We start from the raw sequence: 27,545 nt of genomic DNA, 5'->3' as shown, positions 1-27,545 counted from the left end.
ATGGGAGCTTCCCTGCAGCGCTGCATCGTGTGCTGCTGCTTGCCGTTCACGCTGCGTCCCCTGCGCCGGGGCCGTGTCTCGCGGCGCAGGAGGGTGCGACCGGAGCTTTATGCCAGCTCTGCATCCAGAGGTGCTGCTCGCGCTGCGTCCTGCGCGCCCGCAGCGGGGGAGCGGGGCTCGGGTACCCCTGTGCGGGCAGCGGCTCCCCGGGCTCGGCGGCGTCCCCGCAGCGGGCAGCCCCACAGCACCGTTATGGGGGTGAGCTGCTGCGGGGCACCACGGGGACTCTTCAGCCCAAATCTGTCACGCTGCCCCAGACTGGCTTCAACTCCAGGCCTAATACTGCAGTTGCCCCCAGTTCCTTAGTGTTCATTCTCAAAGCTTGTAAGAAAGCTCAAAAACTGCTGGCACGCTCAGCATCTGCTAGGTAAACTACTCATAAGACTTGAAGACTTGTGGTTTCTTTTGCTCGTTATTTCCCTAATTAACAGGCAGCGTGGAGCCGCAGCGCCGCGCTGCAGGGCCGGCTTGCTTACCCGCCGCGATGCTCCATCTTGTCCTCCAGCGCCCGTGGGGGCTGCGTGTCCTGGCTCCGGCGCCATCCAAACCCCGCGTGCCAGGGCATCGTGGGTATCACTATCCCTGAAGAAAGCTCATAATAATATAAAGTTTTTGGAATAGTAGCGAACAAACAGCAATCGAATCATAAATACCAGCGAGTATGGATCTGCACCAGTGTTTTTTTTATTTAAACTGCTTACCGCCCATGAGCAAGTGGGATTCATAACCTTGAGGCTGCAGGTGGAAATGTCGTTGTAATTTAGTGAGTAAATCAGAGATGGAGGAATTGGGCAGTGTTTTAATGCACTCAAAACTGTGCCGGGGCGCCCGCGCGGTGCGGCGCAGAGCCCTCCTGCGCCCACTCACCTCCCTCCTCTTCTCTCTCAGAGGTCCCGGCAGAGAGGTCTCCTTGCAGGCAGAGCATCTCGGGGACCAGCACGTCGGAGAAGACCAACTCCATGGATGCGGCGACCACGTCTCCTTTCAAAGTACCGGTGAGTCCCGCTTTCCTCCAGGAGAGCAAATTTTCCCATCGAACTGGAGGTGGAGGTGGAAATACCATAACATATAAACAGGCTCTGAGAGGGAAGGGTATTTACTTAGTATTTCCATTTTTTCAGGTGGTTTTGGTACCTGCTGCTGTATATTACGGGTAATATTTCTGGGAGATCTGTAGTTTGCTTTTTTCTCAAGGATGGATCTAAGGCTGCAAATAATGACACATCAGCATTAACGTAGGCAGCAACCTATATAAATACCTCTGAAGTTGCTGCCGGGGTTTGCATTCTATATTCAATTTTTGGCTAGGAGAATAGTTCCTCTAGGTTGGTGATGGCATGTTATTTTTGCTGAGCCTGTAATGTTCTTAATGAAGGGGGTAAAGGAAGGGGCACCCACGGCAGCTCCGTGCAGCTGCTCTGCGGAGGGGGAGAGCTGATTCCACCCCTCAAGTGCTGCTGAATCCTATTGGATTAAGGAGCTCTCCGTTTGCTCGGATCATGCTGAGGAACGTGCGCACGTGTGCCTGCAAGCCCTGGCAGGAGCTGGATGCAATATGGTTTAAAATGTGTGTTGTCTTCCAAGCCCCGCGCGGGGCTGTGGCGCAGGGTGGAGCGATGCCTGCTGGAAACAGCCGTGACTTCCCCACGCGCGGAGGTGCCTGGCGCTGCCCGTCAGCAGCTGGAGCTGCAGCGGCGCTGCCAGGGGAACACGTGGCTCCCTGTCCTCGTGGCCCTGCGGAGCGCGGGCTCGGAGGAGGAGGTGCAGGCGGTGGTACCAGCAGCCCAGCAGCAGTTGTTTAGAAGGCAGGTTAGCTGGACGTGTAATATGTTTAGGTCCTGGCTAGATTTTGGGTTGAGTTTTGCTTCAAAACAGCACCTGGAAAAGTATCTGAAGTCACTAATACTGAAATCTTCAGAGATTTTTCAAGTGTGGATAGTGAGATTTTGAAACTGCCTGTTTTTTTAAGGCTCGTTGTATACCAGTCAAAAAAGAGAGCTTGGATGCAATGGACACAAGGCATCTTCTAATCTGAATCCAAGAACTGAAAACATGGTGTGTGAAGGGGAGCATAGGGTCAACTACTCATTACCCAAGACTACTGCTCGCTAATAGTGGAGGGGGGTTGTTTGTTTAATTTTTGAGTCTTTTGAGTAGTAATTGGAGTTCACTGAAGTTCACCTGTAACATGAGCAGTGCCGCTTGTTGCAATTCAAAGCTGTCACGCAGGGGAACGGTCATCAATGATCCTGTCCTGCCCCTCTTTCTGCTCTGGGGAATCCCAATACAGCAGATCCCTCATGGCGGTCAGTGGGAATCACTGAGTGTGGATGCAGTGACACTGCCCTGATTGATTTGTTCCCGGCACAAGAGGTTCCCTGCTTCACTGCTGTGACTTCTCGTTTTAGGGCTTCTTCAATAAACGTCTGAAAGGCTCCATGAAGAGGACAAAGAGCCAGTCAAAACTGGACAGGAACACGAGTTTCCGTCTCGCTTCTCTGCGCAACGCCGATGACAGGTAAGAGTCAGAGCATCTCCCAGGTGATCTCACCCACAGAGTGCACCTACAGCGTGAGTATTGCTGAGCACAAGCCCAGAGAGGTAAGTGAGGGAAGGATTTTATTGCCAACTGTCAGATGGGTGTGTTTGGGACTGACTGATATGTTAGGATATGCGATGCAGCACCAACACAAGGCTGAAACCTTTAACTACTCTTAACAGTTGACAAAAAAGATCAGGTTGAGCATCTGCAGTCAAATACCTTTTTCATCTTCAGCATCCCTGCAAGTAAACACTGGGCCTTAGATTTCATGATAGAAAACGACTGGATTGGGTGGTTTTAGTGCCCCTTGCCTGCACGTAGTTGCCCCGGGGCTGCTGGTGCAGGCAGGTCGGAGTGAGCAGCCCTGGCCAGCCCCGAGGACATGCGGTGCCGATCCGGCACGCGAAGGGGCCTGGCTAAGGCCGTAGTTGTGTAGCTGCTGCAGGGTGGAGTCCTACAGTGAACAGAGGCTGAGAGGGGATCTAATCAGTGTATATAAATACCTCAAGGGAGGGAGTGCAAAGGACGGGGATGGTCTCTTTTCAGTGGTGGCCACTGATAGGACTAGAGGAAATGGCCGGAAACTGAAACATCAAAAATTCCATAGGAACTTAAGGAAAAATTTCTTAACAGTGAGGGTGACAGAGCACTGGAACAGGCTGCCCAGAGAGGTTGTGGAGTCTCCTTCTCTGGAGATCTTCAAAACCCGCTTGGATGCAGTCCTGTGCCACGTGCTCTAGGTGTCCCTGCGTATGCAGGGGGGTTGGACTAGATGATCTCTAGAGGTCCCTTCCAACCCTAAGCATTCTATGATTCTATGATTCTATGATTCTCAGAAAATGAGAGAACTCCATAAGGAACTTAATGCTATCCATCTAAGAGCTCCTTGTGGTAAATTCTTGCTTGTGTCTCTTTTGCTGGAACTTTGGGCTGGAAATGGATTATATAAGAGGCAGGTAAAAGCTGCTTTTTCCTAACTATTTGTAAAGTCTCTTAATTGTCTTCATTAAACCTTACAGTGTATTTTATTCCGCAGTAGTTCAGCAGGAGTATCAGACAGAGTGAAAAATAGGTTGCCCTGTACTTAAGAGCTCTCTGCCCTTCTGCTGTTTAGTGCATTTTTGCTTCTCCCTTAGCTGAGCAGAATTCATTAGCTGAGCCTCTCATGCTGTGCCATTTCAAACAATGATTCTGTCTTCTCCATCTGAAAGCAGTCCCATAAAATCGTGGAGATGGCTGTGGGTGTTGGAGGTCTTGTTGACGGGAGGAGCTGGGGAGCGGACGGCTGCTGCTCGCCGGTGGTGGCTGATGCTGTTCCTTTAGTCGTGGCAATGTCGTGCGGTCCATTTGGAGTGAAGTTTTGTTATAAACCCCTATTTTCAGGACTTGGCTGTATGAAACAGTGCAGTGAGCATAACCATATTAAATAAGGTTACCCTGTGGTCAAGTACTTTGCTTTTAGTGACTTCTGTCGCCAGCTTTCTTTGAATTTCTGTGATGCAAAAATCTCTGCCATAAATAATGTAAAGGACATAAGTGTTTCCATAACAGGCACTCCTGGTAAATGTGGGCTGATGAGGCATCCTCTTCCAGTGGGAAGGATACTGTTTTAGGAAGGTCAATAAGCACATTTACAATGAGTCGCTATGACTTTGCTTTGATGCATGATCTGCTCCACAACAAAGCCCTCTCCTCTCTTCAAAAATGGATCTTCCTCTACTGCCTGCCAGCGTGGGCATGAATTGTCAGCTAGACCTGAATGGCACGTGGGTTTTCTCCAGTTGTGTGTGAAGCATAAAACTCCATCCACGGGGGCTGGCACGGCACGGCACTGCTCTCTTCCCTTTGTCCTCCAAGTCTCCTGTGCACGGATTTAAAAACAAGGATCCAGGAGGCAAATGAACAGGGTGGCAGGGCCCGACACTGGGATTTGGGAAGGAGCGACCTGGAAAGCCAGCGGTGCAGAGGACACTGGATAAGGACAAGTGTCCACGTGATCCTCCTCCTTTCGGCCGTGTGTCCACCAAGCAAGCGGAGGGCATGCAGCGCGGAAAAGGAACGTCCTCGGAGAGCAGCAGAGCAGGAAGAAGCCGAGAGGAGCTTTCTTTGGAGAGAGACCTTTGTGCGAATAAGCAGCACGGCTCAAAAGCATGAGCCTTGTGCCAGGCTTGACTGCTGGGTTGGTGAAACCTCGTGCTGCAGGATCGTGAGGGTCAAGAGCACTGATGAGTCCTGCTTGGAGAAGGGAAGTGTCTAGGCACTGCTCGACCTCATAGGTACCTTCTGTTGGAAAGCCTGAGGCTTCATGGAGTTCTGTTCCCGCTGGTTGGCCACGCAGGCAGCTGCATGTAGGGGTGCTGAAAGGTTGTAGTTAAGTCTACTGCTTTTCTAAGAATGCTTCATCAATCAAACCACAAGGGAAACTCAGTTCCATCATAAACTTGAAAATAGTTTCTTCTCTCCCCACCACCGCCTGCCACCACCCCAAAGTGTCAGTGTGTATCTCAGAGCACCTGCAAAATGCAATTGGTGGATCCAATAGCAAGAAAAACAACTCTGAAGTCATGTGGGAATGAAGCTCTTAAGATGAAGAAGAGATTAGGATGCTGGGAGGAGAAGGGCTGGAGGGAAGAGGCGTCCAACAAGATCTCATCTGTGTTTTGAACTATGCTGCTCTTTGGACTTTTTTCCAACAGCAAAGTCAGCTCCAATTTTTTGGGTGCAAAAGAGGGTAGCATAAAGTAGCTGAGTCTGTGTAATTATTTGGAATTCATAGGAGGGAATGCCCATTTCCTCCCCACCTCCTGCTCTTCCTGCCCTTTTTTTTTTCTCCTTGCAGGGCAGTAGGAGCATCCCTATCCTGCCCCGTGAATCAGCCCTTTCCCGTTTTAAGCAGGCAGTGCTCGGTGGCACCATGGTGCTGTGCAGGCTTCCAGGGCCAGGGTGACTGATAACATCTACCTTTTCTTGCTCTGACAAACACGGAGCCCTGCCTTCAAAGAAACTATTGTGTAGCTTTATAAAGCAAAGCCCTGTGAGGTTGAGAAGGAAATTGAGGCTGTCCTCATGTTGTTTTTCGCATGCTGCTGGGGCAAAATTCAGTTCACCTGTAGTTTGTTTTCGGAAGTGAAAGCATTAGTTTAGGCCTAAAAGTATTGTGTCTTTATTGTAGCTTATCAGCTCGGTGTTGGCCCTGGGGAAGGGCCCAAGGTAAAGATGCTATCACCTGTTTACTGGGCCGTTGACAGCAGAGCTTCCTACTGCACACAAATGTCACCGTAAAATCGAACTGGGAGAATACAGAAAAATTTTCAGTGCCTTGGGTAGTTGGTTCCAAAATGCCTGGAGGAGAGAGGGGTATTTCTAGGGACAAAGAGGAGCCTGCACTGGTAACAGTGTCGTGGAGGTGACCCTGCCCAAGCCAAGGGACATAGGGGCTGGTCAGCTAAAAGAGAGAAAAGCCACAGGTGTCGGGCTAGGGGCTAAAGGTGAGTAGTGGAGACATGGGGAGGAAGAAAAGGGGAAGCATTAATTGCAAAACTTCAGTATAGCTGAACGACTTGAGCGCCATAAAGTGGGAAATAATTGTGTTTGACTTTAGGTCAAAGACTCTATATTTTAAGAAAAAAAATTGTATCTTGCAGGGGGTATTGTTGCTCCAACAAGAGCAGCTACCGTTCTGCGTTGGTTTAGAGATGTAGAGATGTAAGTGTGCTTTTTGCTGTTAGCAAATATTTCCCTAGTTGAAGAAACACCAACAAGTTGTAGCTTTCTGCGAGATGCTGTCACATTTCTTAGAAATGGTCAGAAAAATAATGTTTCCTTTCCCCGTTGTTGTTCTTCAGGTCACATGGATTGCCAAAGCTGAAAGAGTCCCGTTCCCATGCATCTTTACTGAGCCCGGGCAGCGCGGTGGAGACCTTGGATCTTGGGGCAGAAGAAAAAGTCTTTGTCAAACCACTTCACAGCAGCCTCCTTGGACAAGACTTCTGCTTTGAGGTGAGCACTTTCCATACACCCAGCAGATTATATGCTGTCAGTCAGTTTGAGTACTTATGTATTAGAGCATGCTGGCCTGTGATGAGGCAGCTGGAGAGCAAACTGGGAACACATGTTCTCCTGAGGTCTGCCGAATTGGCATGAGATCCCCAAGTCCTGATGGCTTCAGCCAGTCAGCAAAAAGAAAACATTCTCAATTACTGCATCTTCTAATTGAACTTCTCTTACCTTGGGAAATCTCTAGGCATTTGTAGTCAGCACGTGTATGTACGCCCTAAGCGTAGCTATTGCTTTTCAGCTGGATTTTCCTCCTGTCACCTAAATTCACTTGAAAATATACCGTAACTGAGAAGTGTCATTTCCACTGTGAAGCATCTTGCAGCAGCTCAGCCCCTTCCCAGGTTGCTTGAGGAGAAGCTTCGGCAGCTGAGCACATTTCCATTGCACCGGGCAGCGGGGAGCAAAGCTACTCTTTGCTTTTCAACCCGGGCTGCCTCCAGAACAGGCTGTTTGTGCTCCCACAGTCATTTCCCTGCAAGGGCAGCACCAAGCTGGATGCGCCCAAGGCCGTCGCGAGCGGCTGTGGCAGGGGAGAGTCAATGTGGCTTCAGCTGAGTCCTTTGCATGTGTCTAAAGCTCTGCAGTACAACCTGGAAGCGGCCCTGGCAGAAAGCCAGTGGGTAGCAGGCTCTTCTCTGAGCCTCGGCCAGGAGCTCTTCCTGCTCACTTGGCATTAGCTCCCTGAAGTCACCATTTCCAGGGAGTTTTGCCTTGTGCCAACACACTGGTAGTTCTGTCTTTGCGCTGTTTGTGACCAAATCATCCAGTACCTGGGATTTTCTGGGGAAAACTGCAAGCATTTCATAGCTATGGATCAATTAACAAGTGTAAAAAATAATTGACTGGCTGATTATAGCCAGATGTATTGTAAGATGTTTAAGAGTCTTTTAAGAGTAACCTTTGGCCCTTCATATGTTTCCTTTTAGTTTGATATTAATTTGAACTGACTTTTTTTTTTCTCTGTTTTCTGTGGGCCTCTCCATCTCTGCTTTCTGGGATCTTCTAATGCTTTCCTGCCTTTTTCATATTTACTCCCTGTTTCTCAAACATTCCTAGTTGTCATCTTTACTTTTTGCAGGATCGTCCATGTCTTCTGGACTTGCTTGATCTCAGCTGATCACTTATATATTGCAGGTAACCTGCTCCACTGGCAGTAAATGTTTCAGCTGTTCCTCAGCAGCAGAGAGAGACAAGTGGATGGAAAATGTACGCAGAGCAGTGCAGCCAAATAAGGTAATGGAAATTCCAGAAATAAGGAAGCAAAGGACATGGAGCTCCATGGGTTAATGGGGCAGTACAGCGCTGGCAAAAGGAAAAGGCATTTCAGAGCTGGGTGAAAGGAAATCGGGTTTTCCATGGGTAAACTTGAGGTAGGTCAGCTCTAGAGCTGGCATGCTGCCTCCCTGGGAGCTTTCTGAGAAGAAAAATGTTCTAGCCCCTACCTTGGACATGCAGAAGACAGCAAGTTGCTTCTGCTTTAGGAGACAATATGTTGAATTTCCTAGAGATTCTGAATCAAAGCTGAGATCTTTCTTCCGTGCAGGACAACTGCCGTCGAGCTGAGAATGTGCTTCGTCTTTGGATCATGGAGGCAAAGGACCTGACCCCTAAGAAAAAGTACTTCTGTGAGCTGTGCCTTGATGACACTCTCTTCGCCCGCACCACCAGCAAAACAAAAGCTGACAACATTTTCTGGGGAGAGCACTTTGAGTTCTACAGCCTCCCGCCTCTTCAAAGTATCGCAGTTCACATCTACAAGGATGCAGAGAAGAAGAAGAAGAAGGACAAGAAAAACTATGTGGGCTTGGTCAACATTCCCGTGGCCAGCGTAACTGGTCACCAGTTTATGGAAAAATGGTACCCAGTGAGCCCATCTACACCCAAGAAAGGGAAAGCAGGGAGACCTTCCATTCGGATCAAGCCCCATTACCAGACCATAACCATCTTGCCCATGGAGCAATACAAAGAATTTGCAGAGTTTGTTACCAGCAACTACACTACGCTGTGCTCCGTGCTCGAACCAGTGATCAGCATCAGGAAAAAGGAGGAGATGGCTGGTGCTTTGGTGCACATCCTGGAGAGCACAGGGAGAGCAAAGGTAAGAGCAGGCGGCCCCTGTCCAAGTGACTCCCTCTTGCTGCTCGCAGCGGGTGTCTCTGGGGCTGCAGAAAGTAGGAAGCCTGGGCTGACCTGACCGCACACAGCAGCAGAAGGTGCCTGTGGCATTTCTGGATACGGGATCAAAAGCTAGGAAAAGGGTCTAGAAAATACTTTCAGGGGCTTGGGCAAATGCATGTGGATGGGTTTCTTACCAACAAGCAAGTGCACTGGTTGATGCCAAGATTGAAGATACTCTGTGCCAAGTGAAGTGGCTGAAGTAGGAGGGACCATCCAACCTTATGTTACTCATTGGGGACTCATTGAGTGTTTAGGAATCTTAAGAGAGAAATAAGCTAGAAAGTAACTTCCAGAAATGCCTGTGATGGGCTGAACTGCCATTGTTGTCTCAGGCTGAATCAGTTAATCACTTCCAGCCTTGATTTGGTCAGGGTTTGAACAGCTTTTACAGAAGCTGTGCTCAGTGTTATCAGGACTTAGTGTGCTCAGGGATGTTATCAGGACTTCTCTGTGCATACTGGAAAAAAGTGCGTGAAAATGTCCTGTAGGGCTTAGACAATTTTTAGAAGTATTAAAAGGCATCGATTTACCTGGCTGCTCCTGCCAAGCTGGGTGTGTGAGAGGGGTGCCCAGCTGTAGCCGGCAGAGTGAGTTACGCACCCCCAAACACAAGTGTGAGGGTTTGAGATGTGGAAGAGCAGCCATCGGCAGCATCCAGGTGACAGCCCCACTCAGCTGCTGTGAAACAGCCTCTCGTGTGCCCGTAGTCCTGTACCCTGCCTGCCCTGACGTGCCCTTCTGAAGGGGGGCTCTCTCGATAAGAGCTTGTTCCTCACCACGCTGTTTCTCGAATCCAGGGAAGTTGCTAGCTGGGATAACTCCTCTAGGATGGTACTAAAATGCTTTTTGAAAGCAGCCCTTGGATTCCTGCAGTGCTAGCTGCAAGGAGTAGGCACGTTAATGTGATCAGTTTGTCTTTGCAGTGCCACAGTATTTTTGAAGTTCTCTTTTCTAGACACACTGAGCAGCCTGGGCCAAGGAACCTTTGCAGCTCACACTGTGGTGGTGTGAAATATTTCTGTCAAATTTCATCAGAAAGCAATAGCTAATTTGTTCTGAATATTTGCCCTTGTTTGTTCTGAATATTTTGTACTGATACATTAGTTTTGTATAATCAGTAGGGCTAGGATGCCTTGCTGCAGTGCTCTTTGGAGGACATTAATGTTTGGAGCAGCACTAGCAAGTCACAGTTATCATTTAGTCCTAATTTAGGATCATGGGTATTTTTTTCTTTTGAAAAGTAAAAAACCTCGGACAAAAGTACAGCTCCTGTCCTGGAGATTCGTTAAGTACTGAGTGTTTCTTGTGATGTGCTGGGTGTCCTTGGCTCATAAGCACTTATCACTTGAGGAAAGAAATATTACTATAGGACTAAGCCCTATATTAAGTGGTTTTTCACAGTGATGAAACTCGATTGCTACTTCCATGCCATGTAGATCCACAGCAAGTATGCCAACGTTTTTTTCCAAGTCCAGAGCTGTTTTCATTTTGTGAATTAAGTTGTTGTAAGCCGTTCTTCTTAATTAAATTTTGCTGAGCTGCAAGAATTGATTCCTAACTTCCATCTTGGGTTTTTAAATGTATAGTTTGTCTGTGTTCAGCATGAAGAGCAGTCCTTGGCACCCCATGTCCAAAGCTAGACAGTTATTTCAGTGATCCTCTTGCTCCTGTGTTTATGCTTACTCCTTGGCTTCTGCCTAGCGTGACTGAGTCCAGTTAGAATAACCTCTGCCCATGTTACTTTTTTCTTCAGGACTTCTTGACAGATTTGGTGATGTCTGAGACAGATCGTTGTGGGGAGCACGATGTCTTGATCTTCAGGGAGAACACACTTGCTACCAAAGCTGTTGAGGAATACCTAAAATTGGTAGGGCAAAAGTATCTTCACGATGCACTAGGTAAGAAAGTGCCAACCTGTCTCTTTTTTTTTTTTTTTTTTTTTTGGTATTACAAGGGCTAATCCAGTTGCAGAGAACAATAAGTCAAGGAACTGGATTGGACTCTGTGTGCTGGGATCTGGGAGGTGACCCATCCAAGGACCACGGCTGTAGTGGTGAAGCAGGAATGAAAATTAATGGCTTTTATCCCGTGGTCTAGAACATTGGTGCTGAGTGATAAGACTGTAAATCACAAGTGTTGAAGATGGAGATACGCCATCAGTCGTGCAGCCTGTCTGGTGCCCCGGGCAAGGCTGCTCGTGGCAATATATCCCTCTCATTCTTCATCACGTGCTGAGTGTCGCTAGGCAGTTCACTCCGATGCCTTGCTCTTTGAAAGAGTTAGTGACATTACGTTGGTGTGAGCTGTTTATTTTATCTGCGAGAGCGTCTCAATACACGATTAATACAGAGCCTCATGGACCACAAAGAATGTCTTTCAAAGACATTTAAGGGAAAAACATAACCCAGGAAGCAACAGTTAAAGCAGAGCTCACCTACAGAAGTGATGCTGATTGGTTTAGCAAGTAAGTGATCTAGATGCCCTCAGCAGGAAGATTTTGGACCTAAGCAAAACAGTTTAAGAAAATGTGGCAGCTGATCTGCTTGCAAGAACACTACTGGCTTTAGCTTGGACGGGCTTGATGGTTGGTTAAGGCTTTTTAAGAAAACAGAGGTCGAAAAACAAAACCCCTTTGCACGAACAAGCCTTGGAGTGTTAGCTCGGAGCCGGCAAGGTCATGGCAGGAGGTGAACTCGGAAGACACTGAATCATTAAACGAATGAAGGTTTTGTCTGGTGAACAGCAGCAGTTTAAAAAACAGTTCTTAGCATAAGTCCAAAAAAAAAAAAAAAAGAGAAAAAACGGTGAATGGTGCATTTAAATATATTAAGCAAAAGAAACCTCATCCTTTTTCGAATGTGTGTCCAAGGACTACAGAAACGCAAAGGACTTTGAAAGATGCAGGCGACAGAGGCATTGTGAGATGTTCCTGTAAGAAACTGAGAAAACAAGCAGGATTGATCTCGCACTGGAGTATTAGTCTTACTCCTGAGACAGATTTGAAATGTAAGGAGGGCGAGTTTAGAGATAATAAAAATAAACATCACTGTCAAGTGCATTTCCTGGGGAAGGCCTGAGGACAAGTAGCAAAGTCTCATTCCTCTGGGAGCGCCAGAGGAGCCAGGCTGCCAAGGTCTGGTGTCTGGAGGCCGTGTCGCAAGGCAGCGAGGTTGCTCTGGAAAGGCACAAGCAGGATTGAAAGGTGCATCAGGGAGGCTGTTCCTCTAGTGACTGTGGTCTGTCATCCTCTTCCCTGTGCCCAGGAGAGTTCATCAAAGCTCAGTATGAGTCAGATGAAAACTGCAAAGTGGATCCCAGCAAGTGCTCACCCAGTGAATTAGCAGACCATCAGAGCAACCTGAAAAAGTGCTGCGAGCTGGCCTTCTGCAAGATCATCAATTCCTACTGGTGAGGTGCTCTCTCCTCCTTCTCCCTCACAGCTCTTTTGAGTGGAAGGTGTGAATTCCTCTTCTGAGGATGTGAAGCCAGCAGTCGCGCTAGGAAGTAGCCGTCTATCTTCTGAGACTGCCTTGTTTCCTTTTCTCACTGCCTTATTACCTGAGATGCAATATCATGGGTGACTTTGCTGCCTAAACCAGGGGGTTCCAGCGGGAGCTTCTGCTGAAGTCTTCTACAGGGGACAGATAGTGAGTTGTGCCTGAACAAGGAGGGAGTTAAGGGAAAAGACAGCTTAGCGGAAGCTCGGAATAAAAAGTGGGTTTGGTATGTATAGACAACTCTGTCTCAGCCCCTTTAGAATGGTAAAACCAAAAAGTGTGGGAAATCACACTGGCCGAAAGATTTTTATTAATCTCTGCTACTGAGTGTCCTTGGAAAAAAAATGTCCTTTCTGCTTCAGGGCAAAGTATATGCAAAGCAGTGGAAGAGCTGTACCAGCAATGTACAAATTTCAGTTATAGTTAATATAGAGTTATATAGTTCGTTTTGATCCAGTTTGTTTTAAATATCTGGAGCACTCTGTTCCAGCGTGGTCGTGGTGGTTTTTAGTCTGCGCATCGGTGGGTCTGAAAACAGCTTCATTTCACATGTTTGAACAAGAAATGATTTAACCAGTACTTAAGAATCACCAGATTAAATGGTGATCTAAGAATAGATGTCTAATGACATTTCCTGGCCTAGAGAGGTGGAGTGAAAATATGAGTCAAGGATGATTTCTCACAGTTAATTATTTCAAGCGATTGGTCACCATTTTGACTTTCTGCCTGTCATTGCCCACACAGTTTTGTGTCTCTGCTTGCTGTTTTTCAGCGTGTTCCCTCGGGAGCTGAAGGAGATGTTTGCATCGTGGAAGCAGCAGTGCCTGAGCAGGGGCAAGGAGGACATCAGCGAGCGCCTGATCAGCGCCTCACTCTTCCTGCGCTTCCTGAGTCCTGCTATCATGTCCCCCAGCCTCTTCAACCTCATGCAGGAGTATCCTGACGACCGGACATCCCGCGCCCTCACGCTTATTGCTAAAGTGATTCAGAATCTGGCCAATTTTGCTAAGTAGGTGGTGGGGATGACCTCGAAATCTCTGCTTCTAGGGGTGCAAATCAGGTCAAGTAAGGAGAGCCCTGCCTAGTGGTCATTTTTGCAGACTGCTGATTCTTGGGCAAATTGGAACAGACTTTAGAAAGGAAGAAACTTCCTCCATTCCCTTTGGAACAGCCCAGAGCTGAGTTAGGCAGAGTCAATTTGAATGCAGACACTGGAGCTGCTCTGAATTCAGTAGAGGGACACAGGAGAAAAGCACGAAGAGGTTAATGGTTTAGCATGCCTGTGTGTGCCTGTTTTATGCTATTAAAAAAAAAAAAAAAAAAGTGTCGTTCCTGCCAAGAATCATGTTTTTTTTCTCCTTCCACCTCCCAGGTTCCCAGCTGAATATAGGCCCGGGGCACTTCTCCGTTAGGGAAAGGGGTGCAGGGAAGGTGCTGGAGAGAAACCAAGTCTGTGGGAGGGAAGAGATGTTACCAACCCCCTTTGTTGACAGTATGAGTGGCAAGTTACTAGTATTTAACCAAGTCGAGAAAGCAGGGAATCTCTTAAATTGCCCATTTTCTCCCCTTCCAGACACCTTTTCAGAAAGGCAAGTCAAAAGATAACCATGAAGTGTTTTCAGACAGTTATTTTACTCTTGTGCTTTTTTGTGGTGGTTGTTGACTGAGTTTTCCCTCCCCTTTCTTGCAGGTTTGGTAACAAGGAAGAGTACAAGGGCTTCATGAATGATTTTCTGGAACATGAGTGGGGAGGAATGAAGCATTTTCTGCTCGAGATTTCTAATCCAGAGAGCATCTCCAACATGCCCGGGTTTGAGGGCTACATCGACGTGGGCAGAGAGCTCTCTGTTCTGCATTCCCTCTTTTGTGAGGTTGTTTCCCAGCTTGATGAGGTAAAGCGGAGCGGAGGCCTGGGAGGGCGAACGCGGCGATTGTAGCGTAGCGACCGTAAACACGAGGAGACATCAGGGGAGCAGCCGGAGCCGCGCTGGGGAGAGAGTGCCCAGCAGCTTGGGAGAGGAATGTGCGGTAGGGCCATTGCCCAACGGTTCCCTCGCGCTCCCGCTGCGGCCCCGCCGGCTCCGGGAGGCCCCAGGGCGGCTGCTGGGGGCGGCTGGGCCCCACTGCTGGTGCGGACACCCAAATCAGGCAGAGAGGGCAGCACTCGAGTGCTTGGCTGGGAAATGGAAATGCTGGGGGGCGGCTCTTTTGGATGCAAGTTGAGGCACCTGGCTGGACCCTCCCCTGCCCAGCTTGGGCTGAAGTCGTGTCCTGGCCAGGCAGAACTGCTCTCCTGGAAGACCAGGGCCAAACCCGCTGAGATTCGTCCATTTCTGTGATGTTTACATTAGCTTTTAGCTTAGGGGGTGGCCTTGCCAGAGCCACGCTCCTTCCTCCCCACGGGAGACGCTCGGCTGCAGCTCTGAGCACTGGGGCCATTGAACTGCACAAGAGCAGAGTCTGGGTTGTTCTTCCCCAGCTACATTCCCTGCAAGACCCCAAATCATTAAAACCTTGTTAACAAGTAAAGCTGACAAGAGTCAGAAAAGCTGAGCTCCATGTCAGCATTTTTTTTTCCTGAAAGTACTTAAAACTGTTCCATATTTGCACTTCTGAAGCTGCATTATCTTGTCTGTATTCCGTGTCTTTTGAAACTGGAGAGCTGAGGTGACTTGCAATGTGTTGCTAATAATTTTTGTTGCTAGAAGGGTCTGCCAAGATAATGATTTGTTGGATATTTGTTTTCTCACAGCACATTATCTAAAAGAAGGCACTGAGCTTTGTGCATCAGAGTAAATCTAAATGTCCTTGACTCAGAAGGATAATGTATATTAATCTCAGTTAATCTTAGGCTGATAACAGTTTGTGGTCTTGTTTATCTGTTTCCGTCACACATGCGCAGAGTTTGCACTCCTGGTGTCACAGGCAATAAAATCTTTGCTATAAAGACAGCTCAGCAAGCTCGGAAAAACAGGCAAAGGGAGCATGTAAAAGACCAGTTCCACCATTTCCATAAGTTGGGGTAAATCCATCAGTGCCACAAACTGTGCCACCTTCCTCCAGCTGCTCAGGCCATCAGGTCAAGGGAAACCCAGTTTCTGCAGGGCAAATGGGTACTGCTCTCCAAATGAAAACGTCCTAAATGTCTCGGGCAGCTGGAAGGGGAAGGAGCCAGACGTAAAGCTTTAAAGCAGATGTGCTTTGTCCTTTCTGTAGGTTAGATGTATGGATCTATCCTAGCAGGCCCCTGGGAGCTGGCATAGTGGATTGCTATAAAGAGAACTAAGGGATAAAGTTACACTGCAGTGCTGTTCTACTGTGGGTAGTGAGTGGGAACTGAGGAGACAAGTAACCTCACAGATCTTAATAGAGCAGGAGATGCTCTGTAAGAAAGCTTCTGTAAAGAGACCTCTCTCTGGAGTGACCGGATCCTTGCTCAAGGGGAAAATAAGGACATCTTTGAAAAGAGGAATGTCTTTGAGGGAGTTTTACTTCAGCATTAAGTCTGTACTGCTTTTGTCTCCTGCTTTGGGCGCAAGAGCAAGCAGCACCGTGTAGCTGCTACAACCAGTCTTGACCCAGAAAGGGCAAAAATAAAGGAGAAACTTCCCCTTCGGGCTGGTGCCGTGCTCGGCCTGGCCAGCACCAGGCTAGGGCAGGATTAAACCTGAAGCCAAGCGTTTAATCCCACCTTCCATGGCAGTGTTGGAATGAGGGTCACTGGTGTTTTCATGCAGTTGCTTTTAACAAGGGAGGAGCGCCTTAGTTTTTGATAACCGTTTGCTGCAGGAGACGGCATCAGCGTAGCATGCCAAGCCCAAAGGCTTCTGAAATGAAAACCTTCTTTTCCCCACCTCCCTGAACCCTCTCAAGTCTCTCATGACCCTCGAATGCCGCATCCCTTGTCTGTTGGCATGCATTTGTTTTACCACATGACTCCCTTTGCCTGGAAAGTTCCCTCCCACTAGCTGAATCTGTAGCCTTTAAACCCCCCTTAATGAGTAGATACTGTAGTTTTCACTTTGACCTCACCCAGCCTGGCTTTAGTTTGCTTTGCATGATAGTTTTGCATTGGAATGGCCACAGTTTGGTTTTGTTGAGCATGATTTTTGTTTGTTTTGTTTTGTTTTGGGGGATCAATCCTAATTTCTTTTCTATTTCCTTTTCTTTCCTCAATGTGTGCTGCACCCCGTTGGTCTCCTCCATCCATCTCGTCGCCGTGATTACGCTGCTCCGTAACACTGCCTCCCGGTCCGGGCACACCCGCACACAACCACCCATCCTCCTTCCTTCCACCTCCACCCCTCCGCCTCTGGGCATCGTGATCCAAAACCTGGCGGGTGTCGCGGTGCTTGTTGTCCAATTAGGGTGAAAATTCCTTTCTACAGGCGACCGTGGCAAAGCAGGGACCTCTGCCTCGCATTCTTGCGGACATCACCAAGTCCCTGACCAACCCTACACCCATTCAACAGCAGCTGAGACATTTCCCTGAGCACAGTTCTAGTCCCAGCATCAGTGGCAGTCTCTCCTCAGGGCTTCAGGAGATATTTGAGGACCCCACTGACAGGTTGGTCACGGCCGGAGCTGGAGGGGAGATGGGGGATGAGGAGGGTTCACTTCAGAGCGCCCAGGCAGTGGTGAATGCCTTGTTGCTTGAACCTTCCCACACCGTAGGAGTGATTCATGTGAAGCAAAAAGCTGGGAGGTGGCAGAAACACCAGAGATCTTGCACAGGGTGGCCTGTGCCAAGCTTCTGCACCATCAGGTGTAGCTCCCATTGGAAATGCTGTCCCTTCAAGCTGCCTTGACTTACAGGAGCTTTCAGATAGCTCCTGCTGAATTTTCAGACACATGCAATAATATAGAGCTGGGGAAGGGTTAAATGGGGTCTGAAATGTTCTGAAGTCTTACTGGGAAGAGAAGGCTGTAAGAGATGGGGGAATTGGTGGGAATGGTTTGCAGTTCACCTGTGAAAAATAAATGTGAAGCACTTCTTGAATCAAGCCTAATGTTCAGAGGTAAGTGGTAATTAAGGAAGAGTGTGTTGCAACTTGAAACACTAAGAGCTCATAAAAGGAAATCTGGTTCCTTGAGTCTTTCAGAGCGAGGAAGTTGGCGCAGGGGTTAAATGAGGTAGAGAGGCTTCTCTGGGACAGATCTCGTGAGGATGCGGCTCAGTTAAAAAATAACCAAATTCCTTTTTACTCCACAGTGACTTGCATAAGATGGAATCTCCAACACAGGAAAATGTAGATGGATATTTTAGAGGTAAGACCTTGCTATTGGCTCAGCAGGTATCTACCCAGATCATGAATTACTTGGATGAGGACGAAAGGGAGAGCATCCTGCCCAACGGCCGCAGCATCTCCCTCGTGAACCTGCAGGACCCACACGCGGCCCACGGCGAGCACGCCGCGCTCGTGAGCGAGGAGCCGCTGCACCCGGCGGGCAGCCAGGTCTCCGTGGCCCAGGTGGCCACCATCAAGCAGCTGTGGGAGACACAGAGCACACCCCAGAGCGCTCCCCAGGTGAGAAGGCCTCTGCGCCCCGCTTTGAACCGACAGGGCAGTCTCCAGCCCCTCTCCTTCCAGAGCCCAGTTTAGCACCTCAACAACCCTCCCGTGCCAATGCTGAAGGCCTCGGTGGACTCCAGCCTGGAGAACTTGAGCACTGCCAGCTCCTGGAGCCGAAGCAGCAGCAAAGACTTCAAACTCAGCGGGCCCAGCAACAGCAGCCTGGAAGACTCCAGCAAGCGCAGCACGCAGAGCGAGGACTTGTCGCGGCGGTGCGCAGCGCCCGACAGGCCCGTCCCCGTCGCTCTGCCCTGCCAGAACAGCAGCAGCCAGGAGCAGATCCGCAGAACGGAGGTGTGAGAGTGTGTTTGTCTCATGGTGCTCGTTTAAAATCAGAGCCACCTAAAAAGAGACATGAATAAATACAAAATACCACTGGGTAAACTGCTGTCTGTTGTTTTCTCTGGATTCGCTGGAGCACTCGCTCCTGCTTCCCTCACAGAGATCGGTTTGTTCCTCCCTCACCCTTACCCCGCAGACACGTCTCAGTGTGTGCCAAGCCGAGCGGCCGCAGTGTTTTGGGAGACAAGTTCCATTGCCTCCTTTTAATTGCAAATTGGGCTGTGGAATTCTCTTTTCTCCTTTTTTTTTTCTTTCTGTTCTTTCTTTCCTTCTTTTTTAATTTCAATAAGAACAGAAGCTTGGCATGTTCTTCCCGGGCGAGCTTTGTGGGCGTTATAATTATTGGACTCTGTTCTCTGCAAGCCCCACTTGTTCCTGAGCGCAGAGGCAGCCCCTTTGCTCGCTGGGAGAGGTCAGCTTTGCCTCCCATTTCCATTGGGGAGGTAGGTGGGAACAGAAGTGTCACTGTGTTCCTCTGCCAGGGGGGCATAGAGGGGGATTAATACACGTTCCTAGAGAGCCTCTCTCTTTATTCTTTTCCCCTATACCAGAATAGCTCATAACCCTTTCGCAGCTAAAGTCCTTGCCCTCCACTTCTGCTGGCTCTCTGGAGACTTTCCGTGAAACCAACAGGTTTTGCTCAGTTCCTTCTCCTCGTGTCCGCCTTTATTGCCGTGCTTGCTGCAATAAAACATCTAAGTCTGGGAGACCCTGAAACGAGGACGTTGCAGCTCTTTGCTGCTTCCAGGCAGCGCTGCATCCCGTCGCAGTCGCGTGGGCCGGTGCTCCCCGGAGCCGGTAGCCAAGGCTGCTGTCCCGCTGGCTCCCAACCCTCCGAAGAAACCGGCCTCCCGCTCCTTGCGGGCGGCGAGTGACGCCGCCTTGCTCTGTTTGTGGTGTGAGAGAAACCTAGGATTGCAGTAGCCTTGCTGCAAAGCTAAGCAGGGGGTGGGTGATAACTGGGTTTGCAAATAAGAACTTCCCCAGAAAGACAGGAGCTCACCTAGGCAAAGAAGAAATTCAGGATTTCGTAGATTTCCTTCACTTTTGATTTTCAGAGGTCTCTTTTTGGGTTTTGTTTGTTTTTGAGGAACTCACATGAATGCTGTGTGTCCAAAGTCTAGTGAGGATAAGGCATCTCTGGAAGAGGGGTTTGGGGGAGGCTTTGAGACTAATAGCTTGGTGGCCATGTTTTCTGCTCTGAATAAATGTGCTTTCAGTGCTGATTCATACGTATTTTCTTTGACAAACGCTTACAGGCATCTCTGCTGCAGGTTCACACACCTGTGGACTCTGCCACGATGTCACCAATGGAGAGGACAGCTGCATGGGTCCTCAATAGCGGACAGTACAAGGAAGTGGAGGAGCATGTAGAGCAGAACCATGATGAAGCCAAGCTTGCTGAGAAGGTAGGGTTTATTCAGCACGCGACAGCCTTTCTGGCTTCCAGCACCCTTCAGCTGCTTCCAAAGTGGTTTCCAGGTGCTGCTGTGCCAGGGTCACACACTGGTCTTCCCACTGGACACTCTTTGTAGAACAATATCCCACACTACAGATTAATCTAGGTGCAGGCTGTGCCATGTCAAATGGGTGCACGCAGACATATCTGAGAGTTCCTACATTACAGGCTGATATTTGGCATTTACCTGCATCATAAATCACGCCACCTCAGTGCTCAACTGGATGTCTTTCATGACAAGATTATAGTTACAATATGCTGCCATTTTTCTGCACTTGCAATATGTATTAGTGATCGTGAACTACATTAAAAATGATCATTAACTCAGCTGAGTGCAGTTTGGTATGCCCTAAGTGCTGGTACAAGTCTCTGCAAATGCAATTCAATCTTGATAGCAGCTGCGTTCGGATTTTGTCTTGAGCTTCACCCAAGGCAAATGTCTGTCATCTAGATGGTGGAGTATTTCAGGGCTAGCCAGAAACGTCCATCATCTCCTGAGATGCACTTTTTTAAGTGTATTTATTTCCCAAAGTAAATGTGAGATGTGACTTTTTTTCCAAATAAAGGGTTTTTTCCAAATAAGAGGTTTGGTATTCTGAGAGGGCGGGATGAAAAGAGGAGAATATTTGATGGACAAGAAGTAGCAACAGAAACAATTTAAGAAAGGTGAATGAACCAAAACTGAAGTGGAATGTGCTGAGATTCATTGTACTATTGCACAAGTGATTATCCAGAGGTGGTAGGTGGAAAAAACAAAACTTCAGCCAAGTAAATTTGCAGACTATACGTAGTGAGTGATGGGCCCTGCCTTCAGCCTGGAACAATTGGTTTCATGTTCCTCAGGTCCTGAGAAACGAGTTATTTGGGTCCCTTTCACAAGTTTGGTCACCCCAGGACATCTGTTTACAGCTGAGCACCATTAGCAGCTTGTGTCTGGGAACTCATTGGGTCTGGAGTAAGTGGGGTTCTTACCAGGCAGGACTGAGGAGCCATGTCAGAGCTATTTGAGGGCTTAAACTGGGCTACAGGAAGACATTCCACAGTGTGGGAATAACCTAATGCTCAGTGGGAGCCTCCGTACTCCTTTGGGGTTGCCCACAGTTGTCTGCTTGTCATTTCCTTTGCTCCCATCAATTTATTTTTAATGAAAGCGAGCGGTGGCTTTCTCTCAGCAGCAGCAGAACATAATAATCCAATGGGTTCCTTTCTGCTTTGCATCTGACTCTTTCCTGCTCTGCTCCCGTCCCTGCACGGTACGAGCAGGAAATAGCGAAGCTGAAGAAGCGCCTGAAAGTGTCCAGCCACCAGCTGGAGAAGTACAAGCTGCGCCTCCTCGTGCAGGAGGAGAATATACAGAGGCTGCTCATGGAGTACAAGTCCACGCTGGTAGACAGGGAGGAGAGGCTACAGCGGCAGCAAGAGGAGAAAGACAGCCAGATGAAGAGCATCATCAGCAGGTGAGACTTGGCTGCAAAGTCTGCAGAACATGGAGAGCAGGAAGCTCCCCCTTGTCACATTTATCCTTGACAATAAAGAGAGCAGTTGTGTGGGCTTGATATTCCTGGACTGACACCACTCCTGCCTTAGAGATGAGGAAACTGAGATATGAGTGTTGAGACTTGCTTCAGATTGTCAGGAGAGCAGACAAAAAGATTTAGGAATTTCTAACCCCAGTCTCTGCTATACCTCTAACTGGTCCATTTGCTTTGTTTGAAAACTGTACTCATGGGGTGGTTTTACAGGACAGTTAGATTATTGGCAATACCCACTTTGAATATAATAAATTCAGCCAGCTGGGGCTGTGAGAAGGATCGATAACCTTTCTTGAATGCAGCAGACTTCTTGCAGAAAAGAGGACAACCGGAGAAGTCAAAGCAACAGCCCCAGAGTAGCCAAAACACCCAGGAATAGTTTTAAACTGTCCTAATTCTCTCTTTTTGCACATCAGACTCATGGCAGTTGAAGAGGAGCTGAAAAAGGATCATGCTGAGATGCAAGCCATCATTGATGCAAAGCAGAAAATCACTGATGCCCCCGTAAGGAGCTCAGGATCTCCAGGAACTGAGTGCCCTGTGCCTAGAACCCATCATTCTTCCCTATCCTCCTGTCCCAACGTTATGATCTAGATGCCAAGGCAGTACTGGCCATGGTGTTGCACATACGACTTACTGCCTCCTAGGAGAGAATTGAGAGTTCTGTACAATAAAGACCCTACTGTCTGAGAGCAGGCTTTGAAAAGTCAGAATCACAGGACTTCTCTACTTGAGGAGAACCCAAGTGGTGAAGGAGCAGTGGAGCATTGTGTGGACACTGCTCCAAGCGTGGGCCTGGCAGCTCTGGAGCAGCTGTGCTTCTTAGCAGCATAGGTCAGTGGCCATGTGCATGCAGCCCAGCTGTGCACGCTCAACCATGGCTCGGAATGGCAAGGGAATGGCACGCTTGCCATGGAGCTTGCCCTGTCTCGCTTGTGTAGCATTTCACCTCATCTGACTCTCCGCGTCAGCCCGCTTGGCCACCAGGCCAAGACAACACCCGGTCAACACAAGTCACTTGTGGGAAGTGGGACCCAACGGGTGTGATGCATGTGAATGTGTCATGTGGGGTAGTGGTGTGTCTGCTGTGCCCTTGCTGATGCCAGAGAGCAAAACTTAGACAACAGAACCTGAGGCCGATTTGATATATGCCTGTTAATGGGGGCGAATTTTGTGTTTAGGGAGCATCTTTCCTGTTGCTGGGCTTTTTAATCGCTCCAGCTGGATGATTTTTTCATAGATGATCTTTTAAGAGGATTACACGTTTCAGCAAAGAACACCTTAAAAAAGTAACAAACCTGTTTTTCAAGCTGTATTTTTATGCTAGTAGCACTGGACTGTGTGGTCTGTGAGATCCATCTCTGCATTTCATTGCCTGGCTTTGTTCTAAAGAAGATTTATTTTTGTTCTGTGAATAATTTTTGAAGGTTCTTGTATATGTACAGACACAGATACCTTTGAGATCTTTTATGGATATTCCTACAAAGAATACAAAATAACTTTAAACAGTTTAAACCTCTTGAACCTGTGCTGATTCAAAATGCTGTTCTGTGTCGTGAAGCTGGATTTTGTGTAGCTGGGGGTGGTGCGGGAGCACCAGGCAGCGCCGGTCAAGGTTTCGGGTGACGGGCGCCGAGGCCGGGCAGCCCCTGGGCAGAGCGAGTCCCGAATCGCGTGTCCGGGCGCCAGGACCTGTATGGGGAGAGCCACGGGGTGCAGGGCTGCGGCCCCAAGCTCTGCCTCCCTGCTACAGGAGCCGCCCGTTCCTGAAGCCTTCCACATTCCTGGGAATAGCTGGGATGTGGAGGCAGAGAGCGACAATCCATGGCAACGCGGAGAACTGCTCCCGGCTCTGACGTTCTGTACAAGACTGGGCCTTTTTCTTTCTTTTTTTTTTATGAAGCTGAAAGACTTCCTGGACTGAAATCCTATCTTAGGCAGGGGATTTTTGGTTGCTTCATTACTAGCAACTTCAGTGGTGAAAAAGGAACTACATTGCATTAATTGGGCAGGGCGGCGCGCAGTGCCTTTTCCTGGAGGAAACAGAGGGCACCCCAAAAGTTACCCCGTGGCAATGGCTGAGGCAAGCCCAGCACAACCAGCTCCAGGCCTCGTGTGGTGGCTGCTGCTGCATCTGTGGGGGCTGGAGCCTGCCCAGCCACGAGGGCACAGGGCAACTTTTGGGGCCCCAAGAGAGGGGCTTCAGCTGGCACAGGCGGCCACGGCCTCCACACTGCAGAGCCCCCATAGCCTGAAGGGCCACAAGCAGAGCCTAGTCCTGCTGGGGACGGCACAAGAGGGGCGCTCGGGGCTCCCCCGTCCCCCTCCCCGCCGCCACCCCACCCCATTGCCAAGGAGCTCCCAGTCACAGAGGAGCTGCTGCAGTCACAACGGAGGGGCTGCTGTGCTGTCGCCCTGGCTCGCGGCGCCTGCCAGTCTGCGCCTCCTGGCCACGGCGGCAGCATGGCGCACGTGCGGAGGCCAGGCCGTGCTGCGGGCAGCGGAGCCAGGGATGCGTCCCAGGCGCTCCCCGAGCCCGACAGGAACGGGCCGCGCACGCTTGCGCGGCGCCCGGCACCTCCCCTGCTGCGTGCGCCCGACTACCAGAGCCTGGAGCAGGGCGGGCAGCGCAGGAGGAAGCTGGGGGCTCCCCAGGACAGGTGAGCGCTGCTCGTGCTGCGCACCCAGCACAGGGCGCTGCCCTCGCGCAGCCTCCCGGCCCCCAGAGCCCCAGACGCCCCGGGCTGAGCCACCACTTCAGCCTCTGTGGAGGGGCAGCTGCAGACAGGAGCTGCCTGGGCCACCCCTTGGCCACCAGCTGCCCTTGAGCAGTGTCCCGGGCCCTGCCAAGGGAGCTGCCCGTGCCCACGTGCACCTGCCCCGCGCTGACCCTCTCTGCGGAGGGCAAAAAGCCCCTGGCAGCTCTCGCACAGCCCTGCTCCAGGGCCAGCCGCACGCTGCATCGGGGAGCACTTGCTTGCCCAGCTGGGGCAAGCTCAGCAGGCAGCCGGGAGGCCAATGCCAGCCCAAGCTTCTGCTGCCGCCCAGGGCCTGGCTGCCTCTGGGGCCCTGCCAGGTGCCCGGGGCAGCTCTCAGCAAGGACGCTGCTGCCCAGTGCGCAACCTCGGGGCTCTCTCTGCTCTCTTGCAGCGTGGACACCTTCTCCCGCATCTTCCATCGGGAGAGAGAGCCGCGAAATGTCCTGGAGGCAGAGAAATGCACCCCCAAGCCACCAGAAAGGCTCCCCGAGCTGCGCAACAGCCCCCATCCCCGCCACATCCGCAGGATCCCGGCCATTGGGCAGGGCGGCGCGCAGTGCGTTTTCCTAGTGGAAACAGAGGGCACCAAGGAAGATCAGGTAGGAAGTGCTGCCTCGTGGGACTGCGAGCAAGCAGGGGCCATGGGGAACAAGAGCTCTGGGCAGGCCACAAAGGGCAAGGAGAAGCAGTGGGTGCCCAGTGGCCTCCCATCCAGGCCAGGGGCCACTGCCTCCAGCACCCCCAAAGCTGCCTGCCCCGTGGAAGACACACGAGCTCCTTCCAACCCTTCTCTTCCTCGGCAGGCTCGCTGGTGGCAGTGGGCGCGCACCTGCAGCCCCAGGGATCGCTTCAGGAGGCCGGCGGGTAAGTTGTGTCCACCGCAAAGAGCCCGCGCAGAACCACCCTCCCCTTGGGGGCTGCTGAGGAGCCGGGTCCCTCGGGCCGAGCCCCTGTGGCGGGGGTTTCCCCGCTGCCCTGGAGAGGCGCCAGCCCTCCCTCCGTGCCAGCGGGACCACAAGGCCCAAAGCTCTGGCCGGACTCTCCAAGGGCACCAGGTGCTTGGCACCTCCTCTCAGGCAGCCGCAGCGCTGCTGTCTCTGGCTTGTCAGGGCTGCAGCAGGGCAGCCCTTCCTCACGCACTGCTGGTCCCTCGGCCAGCCTTCCTGTGGCCCCTGCACGTGTCCCCCTTGCAGCCACCTTGCTCTGAGCCTCAGCAGCTCTCAGCCTCCTCTGGGGGCCTGGGCTCCACAGTGCCACCTCCTTGCCCTACAGGGCCCCTCACAGCTTGCCCAGCAAGAGCGAAGCAGCCTGAGATGAGCCTGCTCAACAGGCCCCGCAGCGTTTCTCACCGCTTGCCTTCCTCTCTTTTCCCAGGGCCACAGGAAGCCTCTGTGGAGGCCGTCAGGTTTCCCAGCCTCTCCTGAGCTGCACGTGTTGTGCAGTCCATGCCCAGGGGAAGGCAGGAGGCACGGGGACCTGCCCAGGAACACCAGCTTGGAGGGAGGCAGGTGGAGCAGCCCCCGAGTTACCGACTGCCCCTGCACAGCCCAGTCGAGCTGCTGGGGGCCTGCAGAGCCCTGTGAGGGCCAACACCTCCTTTCCCTTGCAAGCCAAGGCTCTGTTCATGCTGGAGGCTGCAAGGAAGGCCCAGTTCATCAGGGCTCTCAGCACTTACCTACTCTTTCTTATTGTTGACAGTAATGTTGTTGTTGTGTTTATTGTTGTTATTTTTGATGTTACACTATTGCTGTTTTTCTTGTTGATGTTGTGGTTAGTGTACACATTGTTGTTTTCATTGTTGGTGTTGCTGTTTAAGTAAATATTCCTGTTCCATTCTTTGGGTGTTGTGTGTTTTTTCCCAGGGAGCTCAGGCACAAAAGCATCCCCACTGCAGCTATGTCTGTGCAGAGCTGTCTTCTCAGGCTCCAGGTGCAGGGGAGCACCAGCAAAAAGCTCCCTCTCGGATTTCCCTTGGAACGTGGCTCAGGGGATGCCCAAAGAGGAAGGTGCCACAGCCCTAGTGCAGGGCAGCCCTGATGCTCTCAGGGTGCCTGAGACAACAAGTCCTCGCAGTGCCCAGGCCACGGGCAAAGGGCAGCTCTTGGGTGTCAGGGACACGGGGCTGTGAGATGCAGAGCCGAGTGCCCCAGCCCCTGGGTGAGCACAGGGCCCATCAGGACTGGGACATGCTCAGGGATGGCAGGAAGAGGGTGTGTGCAGTCTCCCCTCAGGAGCTGCTGCAGAAATTGCCTCCTGTCAGGAACAGCCCCGTGCTGGGGACCATCATGGAGGCTGCTCTGTCCCTCTGCAGCCCCACGGACAGGGACCACATCACCAAGGCAGGTCCTCCTGCTCCATGGGGATTCTGGGCTTTCCTGTGGAGGGCCCATTTGCTCTGCTGCATTTGTGTGACACTCAAGTCCTCGGGCTGCCAACAGCCTTTCCCAGCCTTTCTCTATCCTGGGCTGCCCGCCATTCCCTCTGCCAGGAGCTCGAGGCAGAGCTCAGCGCTGCGTGTGAGCGCTGGCCCAGAGGAGCTGGGCTGGCCAAGGGGCCGCCCCTGTGCAGAAGACCCAGAGCGCAGCAGTGCAAGCTGCGAGCTCCCTGCCGTGGGGAGAAGGCAGGAGCTGCCCAGAGCAGGGCCCGGCACTGCCACAGCTGGGAGAGCAGGTGCCACAGCTGCTCTCTGCAATGCACCACTTTGCAGAGGCACCTTTGGCACCAGGGTGCAGTGGGGCCCTGCGTGCAGCAGCCAGGGAGGTGTCCCCATGCTGGGGGAAGGTGTCCTGCCCTCACCACCACAGGGAAGAGCTTGGCCCCATCCTCTTTACATTCTCCCTCAGCTATTCAGACCTGTTGATAAAACCTCCTATCAATCTCTTCTCCTCGCTAAAAAGGCCCGGCCTGTTTAGTCTTTCCTCATAAGAGGGATATATGTGTCCCTCAATCACAAATGCTCACCATCGGGATGGAAGTTGTCGCTCTGTGCTGCTGGCTCTGGAGAGCCCAGGAGAGGTGAAACGGCCTCTCCTCGAGCAGAACAAGGGCCCCAGGCCCTTGGTGCCTCCTAGGACAGAAGGAGAGAAGCTGATGTTAGGTACGGTTTTCGAATTGACAGAGAAAGAGGCAAACACCATCGATATATTGTGCTTTTTAATAATAGGAGAAAGATAATAAGTATTACCAGCTAGCTGGGTTCCGGGCTTTCCCACGCAGGGGTCACACCACGGACCCCGACTACTTCGGTCTTCCCTCTTTTATACCGTTTTCACCCCAAAAATGTTCCCCCCTCCCGTTTCTCTGTTCTACTTTCATGTTAATGTTATCTATATTTTATTGCTAACTAGGAGATCTGGACAGGCAACCCCTCCATGTGGAACCTCCTGACTTGCCATTTTTCAGGAGTCGTCCTTGTAGATAGGCAACCCTTCCATGCAGAGCCATCTGTCATGCCATTTATCAAGAGTCCTTGCATTTTGAGACTAAGTATTGACTAGCTTATTAGTACACTCTACATTAACTATTTAATCCCCATTAGTACACT

At 50.7% G+C, this 27,545-nt stretch overlaps 1 protein-coding gene across 1 annotated transcript; it reads left to right on the top strand.

Moving 5' to 3' along the window:
- LOC148595508 (ras GTPase-activating protein nGAP-like) lies at window positions 1–25,425 on the top strand. The gene is given in 19 exon segments (XM_088520375.1): window positions 1–130; window positions 949–1,055; window positions 2,469–2,578; window positions 6,448–6,601; window positions 7,796–7,894; window positions 8,205–8,759; window positions 10,593–10,737; window positions 12,103–12,247; window positions 13,109–13,345; window positions 14,027–14,228; window positions 16,704–16,903; window positions 17,549–18,203; window positions 19,511–19,659; window positions 20,964–21,167; window positions 21,659–21,746; window positions 22,996–23,069; window positions 24,393–24,600; window positions 24,805–24,865; window positions 25,376–25,425. Coding segments are annotated over 19 exon segments (3,573 nt in total).
- The last annotated feature ends 2,120 nt before the right edge of the window (window positions 25,426–27,545 follow it).

This window comes from Tinamus guttatus, unplaced genomic scaffold, assembly GCF_059628265.1.
Source record: "Tinamus guttatus ecotype Peru unplaced genomic scaffold, ASM5962826v1 Tinamus_guttatus_pri_ptg000087l, whole genome shotgun sequence".
NCBI lineage: Eukaryota > Metazoa > Chordata > Aves > Tinamiformes > Tinamidae > Tinamus > Tinamus guttatus.
The sequence above is the reverse complement of the archived record's forward strand: the minus strand, read 5'-3'. Positions and strand labels throughout refer to the sequence as shown.